Source organism: Lagenorhynchus albirostris, chromosome 15, assembly GCF_949774975.1.
Source record: "Lagenorhynchus albirostris chromosome 15, mLagAlb1.1, whole genome shotgun sequence".
NCBI classification, from domain to species: domain Eukaryota; kingdom Metazoa; phylum Chordata; class Mammalia; order Artiodactyla; family Delphinidae; genus Lagenorhynchus; species Lagenorhynchus albirostris.
In genome coordinates, this window is record NC_083109.1 from 22,354,123 (window position 1) to 22,364,096 (window position 9,974).

General features: G+C 43.3%; 1 protein-coding gene across 3 annotated transcripts in view; it reads right to left on the reverse strand.

Annotated features, from left to right (window-relative positions):
- Window positions 1-8,264, reverse strand: part of RPN2 (ribophorin II) — a 53,966-nt gene extending 45,702 nt beyond the window's left edge. For all 3 annotated transcript variants that reach the window (XM_060122707.1, XM_060122706.1, XM_060122705.1), the window contains exons 1-2: window positions 8,107-8,264; window positions 4,085-4,278 (exon numbers count right to left, since the gene is read on the reverse strand). In XM_060122707.1, coding sequence (XP_059978690.1) covers window positions 4,085-4,278; window positions 8,107-8,119 — 207 coding nt within the window. In that variant the 5' untranslated portion in view covers window positions 8,120-8,264. The remainder of the gene's footprint in view (window positions 1-4,084; window positions 4,279-8,106) is intronic.
- Between the last annotated feature and the right edge of the window lie 1,710 nt (window positions 8,265-9,974).

The window sequence follows — 9,974 nt, forward strand, 5'->3', positions numbered from 1 at the left end:
ACACTCCACTGTTCCCAGAGCTGCGCTCTACTCTCATATTCTTATTAAACCCCATTCCTCTCAGTTCTGCTGCTGAATCTCTTTCGACAAAATAACCAAAATCTCCCCTAATGATCTATCTGTGAGAACAACCAACTCAGTGCATCTAGCAGAACTGAGGGAGTTCTCTCTACTCAGCTGAAAGCAACAACAGCTGAGCAGGACACATCCCACTACATGGAAGTGACAGTAACAGAGACTCTCTCTCAATGGATTTCTTTAGTGTACACCTCTAATAAGGAAATTCACCAACTCCAAAATATCCATACAACTCCCTTCCTTCCACTGCTTACAATGTACACATCACACCATCACCACAGCACATTTCATAAGTGATTAAAATGAAGTATGTGATTAACCCATTTATTTTCCAATTAAGAGGCACATTTAGAGAGCTTTCATTTCTATTAAGCTAAAGTTTACAATTCAACAAATATTTGTGGAACACCTTCTTCATTAGGCATTAAGCAATGGGGATGACAGTAGGAGAAAAAATAAAATGTCAATCAACATACATTTACCGCTACTACCATGTAATAGTACTACTAAGAGCTAATACTGATTACACCCATTACTACATGCCATCACCATGCCAACCAACCTACATCCATCACTTGTGAGCTGAGTACTAAAACTATCTCCATCTTGCAGATGAGAAAATAAAGATTCTGAAAGGTTCGGTAAGCTGCACAGGTTACTCAGTGGTGTAGTTGTGAAGTCAAGATCTTGAAGCCAACCAATGTGACTTTAGAGTCTGTATTATGAATAAAAAGCCCACAGCTAATCACGCAATTACCCCCAAATCACACTGCACTGCAGCTGTCTGGATGGCTTCAGCCTATGTCTTCAGCCCTGACCAACGTGCCCTCAAACCCATTACATCAGCAGAGAAAACCTATAGGGGCATGAGTTCAACCTAAATCCACGTGCAGCTCTAAATCACGAGACAGATAAAAATGCACCATTTGAGGCTTCCCTGGTGGCACAGTGATTAAGAATCAGCCTGCCAATGCAGGGGACACGGGTTTAAGCCCTGGTCCGGGAAGATCCCACACACTGCGAAGCAACTAAGCCCGTGCGCCACAACTACTGAGCCTGTGCTCTAGAGCCAGCGAGCCACAACTACTGAGCCCGAGTACCACAACTACTGAAGCCCATGCGCCTAGAGCCCATGCTCTGCAACAAGAGAAGCCACTGCAATGAGAAGCCCATGCACCGCAACAGAGAGTAGCCCCCGCTCGCCGCAACTAGAGAAAGCCCGCATGCAGCAACGAAGACCCAGCGCAGCCAAAAATTAATTAATTAATTGATTGATAAATTAATTTTAAAAAGTATCATTTCAGTTAGAGTGAGAGCGCCTCACTCCTCACTCCTCCAGGAGGCCCCTAGACGGAATCCTATGGTCCCACAGAATTTTCAAACAGACCAGCAGAAAACTCTCATCCTGCATTCAGATCCGCCAAAATTTAACATTAGCCTAATATTCCAATTTTCTCTCCTACACCTTACGATACAAAACCTCTACTCGTCAAGACTGCTCCACCCTATGTCTCCCAACTGTCTGTTCTCTCTCTTTCCCAAGCCCTTTACAGACACTGTGGGCCTTCCATACAGTATCTGCACCAGCATTGTCTGAACTCACCTGAATAAATTATAAATAGAAGCAAAACTTTTAAAATTATAATATAACAATTATTAAATAATTATAATATAATATTATATAATTATAATAATAGCTACCATTCAAAGGGCCTTTCGTGGGCCAGTCACTTACTAGGCATAATATGATTTCACTTTATCTTTACAATGATCCCATGAGGAAGGCATCACAACTCCCATTTTACAGAGAGATGGAGCCAGAATTAAAAACTTGGACTAGCGACTCTGCTGCCTGTACTCTTTTCTCTTGAACAAAACTAATTTTATTAGGAGGTATATTGACCTGGAGGGTTTAAAACAACATGAGGGAAGTCTGTTTCATTAATAGTCACACACAGGAAGGAAATATTGGGCAGCAACAAGAGATAGCTGTCAGGAAGAAATCTGAATAAGCACAGCTCTCACATAGCAGGGATTAGCAAACTTTCTGTAAAGGGCCAGAGAGTAAATATTAGGCTTTGGGGGCCAGATAAGTCTCTTCCGTAATTACTGAACTCTACTGTTAAAGTGCAAAAGCAGCCATAGCAATATGTGAGTGAGGGGCGTGGCCGTGTTCCAGTAAACTTTTATTTACAAAAACAGGCTTCAAGCTGGATTTGACCCTGGGGGCCATTATGCAGATGATGGTTGGCAGACACTGGACAATTTTCTTAACCTTTCTGAGCTTGCGTTTCCTCCTCTAATACAGGATAATATTTCTGACCATATAGAATGAAGACAACTCAAGATAACATATCCAGGGTACCTGGCACATGAGACATTCAATAAATAATAACAGGGGCTTCCCTGGTGGCACAGTGGTTGAGAGTCCACCTGCCGATGCAGGGGACACGGGTTCGTGCCCCGGTCCGGGAGGATCCCACATGCCGCAGAGCGGCTAGGCCTGTGGGCCATGACTGCTGGGCCTGCGCGTCTGGAGCCTGTGCTCCGCAACAGGAGGGGCTGTGGCAGTGAAAGGCCCACGTACCGCAATAAAATAAAATAAATAAATAAATAAATAATAACAATTACTGATTCTAGTCTCGGCCAGAAAATATTTAAGCCAAGGACATCAGAAACTCTCAAAGACTACTGGTTTACATAGAAACAAACAAAACACACACAGAGAGACATTCTGGCCCACTGGCAAAAACGGGACATTTTGAGCATCAAAACAATAACAATTGCAATGGATTGCAAGACATCAACAGAGACTACCAGTTCTGACCAGGACAGAAATAAACGTACTGAATTTACCAGCCTGTCATAAATAACTGTAAAACTGAACAAAATAGATGAAGCTGAGATGCTGGACAACAGACAGGACAAGGCCATGACCCTTGAAAGAATGTAAGCAGTATGACAATAGTACAAATGATGGGAGTTTAAAGAGAAATATATTGTTATAAGGTTCCTTCCTTATTCGTGATGTGGCAAAATAATAATTCAAAGTATACTGTGATAAGTTAAGATGCATATTACAATCTCTAGCGCAACCTCTAAAAAAATAAGTAAGCTAAAAAGCCAATATAAGAGATAAACTGGAATATTAAAAAAAAAAGATTCAATCTAAGACAGGAAAGGACGAGGAAAAAAATGGATAAATAGAAAACAAGATGGTAAACTTAAACCCAACAGTATAGTTACAAAAAAATATAAATGAACTAAATCTCCAATTAAAAGACAGAGATTGCCAGAATGGATAAAAAACAAGTCCCTACTATATACTGTGTACAGGAGATAGATTAGTATGACAACACCTGAATCCACTGATTCAACTTTATCATAACTAAAAATGAAATAATCAGATATTATGCATCCACTGATAGGAAGCACACAGCACTGCCTATGAACTATTTCTGCCAAGAAAACTGACCCTGATTATAATTAAGCCTCAAGAGCTAACTATCAGTTTATAGGAATTAAAGAGATAAGGAAATATGTTCAAAAACAGCATGAGGGGCTTGCCTGGTGGCGCAGTGGTTGAGAGTCCGCCTGCCAATGCAGGGGACGCGGGTTCGAGCCCTGGTCTGGGAGGATCCCACATGCTGCGGAGCGACTGGGCCCGTGAGCCACAATTACTGAGCCTGCGCGCCTGGAGCCTGTGCTCCGCAGCGGGAGCACTCACAACAGTGAGAGGCCCGCGTACCACAAAAAAAAAAAAAAAAAAAGTTTCTAAAGAATCTATGACTTGCTCTCCTTTATATTCTACTAAAACACCTGGCATGGTCCTAACGTATATTGGGCATTCAAAAAACAACAAAAAAAAAGGATCTGTCAGACTGATATAAATATTTATTATATTGGGTCTGCCTTGGTTATCCTCAAATGAGCAAGGGTTAGTTTTGAAGTACACAAAAGGAACCCAGTGAAGGCATGAGGCCACCAAGACAAAAGTGGTCTTTACCTTTACATCTGGCACCTGGGCACCAAGGCTGCTGAGTCCCACGATGGAGTAGAAAGCAGATTCCAAACTTGTGAAAGGGCGATCCAGCGAGGCTTTCAGTCTCTCCACATCATGCCTAGTGAGGTAGTGAGTGGGCGTCAGAGCATGGGCGCTGGCTATGATTGTCAGGGCCAACAGGAAGACAGTGCTTGAACCTTGGGGGGAAACGACTATTAAATAAATACACTCCACACTATTCCAAAGTTCTACACAAAGTTCCAATGATGAGGCACACCAAGGTCTGGGAACTAAATTATGTGAGGAAGGGTGAGGGAACTGGGAGGTTCAACCTGGAGACACGCCTTGGGGAAGTGGTGGGCATGGTCTTCAACTCTCTGAACGACAGTCCTCCCAGCAGCTTCTGTGCCTCTAAAGCAAGGGACTCATCATGCCATTCCCATCTCAAGTACATTTGTAACTCGTATGCCTCGTAGGACAAACCCAATCCTGAATCCTTCCCTGTGGCCTTGCCCGTCCCAACCAGATCTCCTCCCCCACTCTTTCATCTGTTGCTCTCTGCCCTCCTCTCTGCTCCTCTAAGTAGTCGTGTTCTTTCCCACCCAGCTCTTTTGCATGCCTTCTCCTGCTTAATTTCGACTTTCAGATTTCAAGTATCTCTTCCTTAAGAAGCCTCCCAACAGCCCTCCTTTGGATGAGGTCCCAGTACTATAAAGTAGCAAACAACGAGGTTTCTGGGGCCAGGTTTAAATCCTAGCTCTGTCACTTCTTAGCAAGGTGGCCATGGCAGTTACAATGTGACCAGCTGTGTCTCAGTTTTCTCAAGTGTGAAGTGGGATAATAACAGTATCTACCTCAGGGTTGTTAGGATTACATGCGTTAATACAGAAAATGTTAGTGACTGGCACATATATCGGTAAGTGCTATATAAATGTTAGCTACTCCTTCTATTACATTATTGTTGTTGTTGTTCCTATATCTGCTCACAGCAACCTGCACTTCTATGCAGAATTTTTCACAACTAAAATTAGTAGTGTAATGTCTTATTCCTCTGCTAGACTGTAAGCTTCATGAGGACAGAGACCGTTGCTTTTATTCATCCCAGTAATTCCAGATCTTGCACATTCCTTGGCACATAGCAGTACTGAATTAATATTTGCTGAATGGAAAGAAAAATCAATCCTCATCCATTATGCCCCAGGGGACAGAGAGAAATCACAGAAGTGGAACATTTCTACTTTTCATTTGGAAAAAAACACATTCAGATGGGCAGCTTCATGAACAGTCTGCCTTCCAAGTAACAGTAATCACAAGGTTAACATTAATGATTACTGCTCCTTTGCCTATAGCGTCAAATTTAGTTTGAACTAGAAATACCTTAAATACCTTAAAAAAGGTATTTTACAAATAAGAAAACCGAGGACCAGAACAGCTTGGAGACAGCCAATCTTGGACTCAAACCCAGGTCTATCTATGGAGTTCTCACTCCACTATTTTTTAGAGAATGTTGTAGAAGGGATGCCTACACTAGGGGCATGAGTGTTAGTGTTACTTAAGTCCTCGTGTGTGTTAAATAACCTAAAGAATGCAAAAGCTCTTGAAAAAAACTAGAAAGAGATCTATAATGTGGATCATCATTCATCAAATATTTATTAAGTACCTACTATGTACCAAGCACTATTTTTGGTATTAAAAATACAACAGGAAACAGAACAAAAACCCCTAACCTCATGGAGCTTACATTCTAGTTGGAAAAGAAAGACGTTACACAAAATAATTATGAAACATTATTTATCATCTTAGAAGGTGAAAAGTGCTATGGAGAAAAATAAAGCACAGAAGGAATATCAGGAAGAGCTGTAATTTTAAATATGGTAGCCTGTGAAGCCCTAAGAAATAAAGATATTGTGTGTAAACCTGAAGGAAAAGGAGCAAGTCATAAAGAAATCTGGAGGGAAACTATCCCAAGAAAAGCAAGGGCAAATACCCTGAATCAGGAGTGCAGATGGTGTTTTTCACATTAGCAAAGAGAACAATATGGCTGGAGAGGATTAAGCAATATGGCTGGAGAGGATTAAGGATTGAGAAGTAGGGACAAGGTAACAGACGTAGCAGAGGCCAAATCCAGAGGGCATTATAGGGACTTTGGCTTTTATAAAGTGAGATGGGAGCCACGGGAAAATCTTGAGCAGAGGAGTGACTCGACATACATTTTAACAGGAACTTTGTGTTAAGAATAAACAATACTGTGTTGAGATTATAGAGAAGTAAGGATAGAAGACTACTGCCATAACCCAGGAAAAAAGATGCTGGTGGTCTAACCCAGGGTGACAGCAATGGAGGTACTGAGAAGTGGTTGAAGTCTGGCTAGAATTCAAAGTTAAAGCCAGAATTGATAATGGATTGAAAGATGTAAAAGAGGAATCAAGATACTTATGCTGGGCTTCCCTGGTGGCGCAGTGGTTGAGAGTCTGCCTGCGGACGCAAGGGACGTGGTTCGTGCCCCGGTCCGGGAAGATCCCACATGCCACGGAGCGGCTAGGCCCGTGAGCCATGGCCGCTGGGCCTGCGCGTCCAGAGCCTGTGCTCCGCAACGGGAGAAGCCACAACAGTGAGAGGCCCCTATGCACGCACTCAATACCTTAAGATCTAGTGAGTAACTATGACTAGCTTTTGCCAGGTGGACTGTAAGTTCCCCTAACACAGCATCTGTGCCAGAATCCTGATATTCCCACCTCATATTAATCATAGCAACTGCGGGGTCTAAAATTTGAGCACATAACATGTGTACGGTATGCCCACACTATGCTAAGTAGTTTGCATCCATTTAGTCATTAAATCCTCTCAACATCCAAGTGAGTGCAGTTTACAGACCATGAAATTGAGTCTCAGAAATAGTTACCTGCCCTAAGACACGTAACTAGGTGAGAACCAAACTGCAGGAGCTCTATTATCCTCAACCTCTCAAATAATGGAGCAGTGAGCTCACTGACTTATTCACTTTTACCTGGGGCAAGTTACTTCCCTTCTCTGATATTCCGTCTGTCAAATGGAAATAATAACAGTACACATTTCCCAAGTTGTTGTGAGACTACATGAGGTTCCATCCTGCACAGTGCCCACTCAATACCTAGCAATATAGTTAAGCTTACTGAGCGCTTACTTAGTGCCGCACTGTTCCATGCTACGCAAGGAGATTATCTGATTTAACACTCACTGTAATTCATGAGGTAGATAACTTTACTAACCTATTTTACAGATGAGAAACTGAGCGGCAGAGAAATTAAGTAACTTGCACAGGGTCACATTAACGAATACGTGGCAGACTCCAAGTCTGTACCGGAGACTCTAACTTTAGGACTCATGCTCTAAGCTCCCAAAGAGGTGACTGACTGTCTTGCCCCTTTCATTAAAAAGGAAACCATGGTCCAAAAACAGGACGAGGGACTTCCCTGGTGCGCAGTGGTTAAGACTCTGTGCTCCCAAAGCAGGGGGCCCAGGTTCGCTCCCTGGTCAGAGAACTAGATCCCACATGCATGCCACAACTAAGAGTTCGCATGCCATAACGGAGGACCCTGCCTAACGCAACCAAGACCTTGTGCAACCAAATAAATTAGTAAATAAATATTTTTTTAAAAACAGGACGATTTGGCCAAAAGCTCACTCTTACGCCTCCTGGCCCAGAAGCCCGCGCAAGTCAAATGAATGAGTTAAGTCAGCCCGAGCGTTATCCGCGGCCGCGGTCCCTGGCTGGGCCTCGGGGGGACCCGCAGCTCCGCGCCGCACCCGTACCCAACCCCTCCTCCGCGGCAGTCCCACCCGCTGGCCAGCCCTTCGTCAGACCCTCGACCCCAAAAGCCCGAGCCCGAGCCCATGTCCATGCCCATGCCCCTGCCCTGCAGGGGAAGGGGATCCCGCCTAGCCAGCTCCTGCGTGGCGAGCACTAGTCTCCTGCGGGCGAGGGCCCACTCGCCAAGGCCTGCGGGCCGCGGGACCCCGTTGTCGAGCCATGCGCAACGCCTCACCCGGCGGAGCCATTCCTCCTAGCAGGTCCCACCAGGGCCCGAGACACAGGCGGACTTCCGCTCGGGAAAGTGGCTCCAAGACTGCGCCGGAGGGGACGCCAGGGATTCGCGGCAGACCCCCCGTGCTAGGATGGGCTCTAGGCACAGGTCAGTCCCCCGCCGTCCCGCTGGGCCGGGTCACTCCCAGCAGCTGCGGCCGGAATTCCAGTCCTCGCGCGCAGAGTGCGCTGCAGTCCTCGAGTACAGGCCCGCTTCCCCCCCGCATCCTGGCCCACTTGGAACCGACCGCCTCGCAACCATCCCATTCCGGGCGCTGCCGGCACGCGGTTGGACGAGGCCTTGGGGGGGTGGGCCTTATACGCGTCCTCCTGTGATTGGCCTATTGCGCTGTCACTCAGTCGTCTCTCTGCAGCCCGGCCGATTTTAAAGGAATAGGAAGGGTCCGGTGGGGAAGGGCCAGCAATGTTCGAGGGGTTTCGGGTTTTGTTAGAAAATTAAAAATTATGGCAACTTTCTCCAAAGATTGTTTCGGTTCTTAATAACTGACCTACGAGTGATTTTTTAACTGATTTGCACAGCATTTGTATCAGGAGAATATTAGCCCAATTTTACAGACGAAGTAACAGGCTCAAAAAAGGAAGTGACTTATCTAAGAACTCAATAATAGCTAACTCCGATTATTGGGAGTTTACGGGATAGCCCGACAGTGTAGCACTCCATGTACACTATTTCATTTACTCCTCATCACCATTCTGTGAAATATGCACTATTTGTATTCCCATTTTATAGAGAAGGAAACTGAAATATTTGAACCCGGACAGTCTGACTCCATAATCTGTGCTTTTAACTATTATGAACATATAAAGTATTCACTATGCGATAACTCTTACTATAATTAGTGTCCCGGAAATTATTATCCTAAATAAGGGAGAGTCAGTTCTTTCTATGTCTGGTACTGTGCTGTCGGGTATGGTATACTAGCCATTAAATATGTGGATATTTTAATTTGAATTTAAATTAATTAAAATTAAAAATTCAGTTTGTCAGTTGTACTTACCACATCTCAAGCACTCAGTAGCCACATGTGGCTGGTGGAGATCATGTTGGACCGTGAAGAACTATAGAACATTTCCATTACCACAGAAAATTCTATTGGACAGCACTGATCTAGAATATATAAAGAACTCTTCCAACTCAGTAATAAGACAACCAATGGTGTGCTGAAGCCTCATACTGGCTTGGAGAGTCTACTGTTAAATTTATCAGGAATTTTGATAAACAACAAGGTCCTATTGTATAGCACAAGGAACAGTATTCAATATCCTGTAATAAAACAAAATGGAAAGGAATATGAAAAAGAGTATATATGTATAACTGAATCAGTTCGCTGTACACCAGAAACTAACACAACATTGTAAATTAACTATACTTCAATAAACATATATATAAATAAAAGGAATTTTGCAAATTGGTTGTTAAATACAGCTATTTAGAAAAATTAAACTATACGCACTTACAATGAAATAAAGTATATTGAAAACCAAAGTCATCATTTCCTAATTATTTTGCTGTATTTTACCATCATCTGTGTTTTTGTGGTAGCTTATATCTATAATATCTGAATAGTAAAAATCTTATATCATGGTGTGCTACTACAAATCTCTTCCCAGTAACATTAATAGCTGAATTTTGGCTACAATAAGAATATTTACCCCATACAGTCAGCACATGCTACAGACCAGAGCTTGACTTATTGCTTTTTTACTGTGTAAACTTAATGTTGGAGAAAATGTTAATAGAGATTAAACTTAAAAGTATATTGCATCAATCAATTTCACATTGTCAATAGCACAAAAACTTGAGGAAAT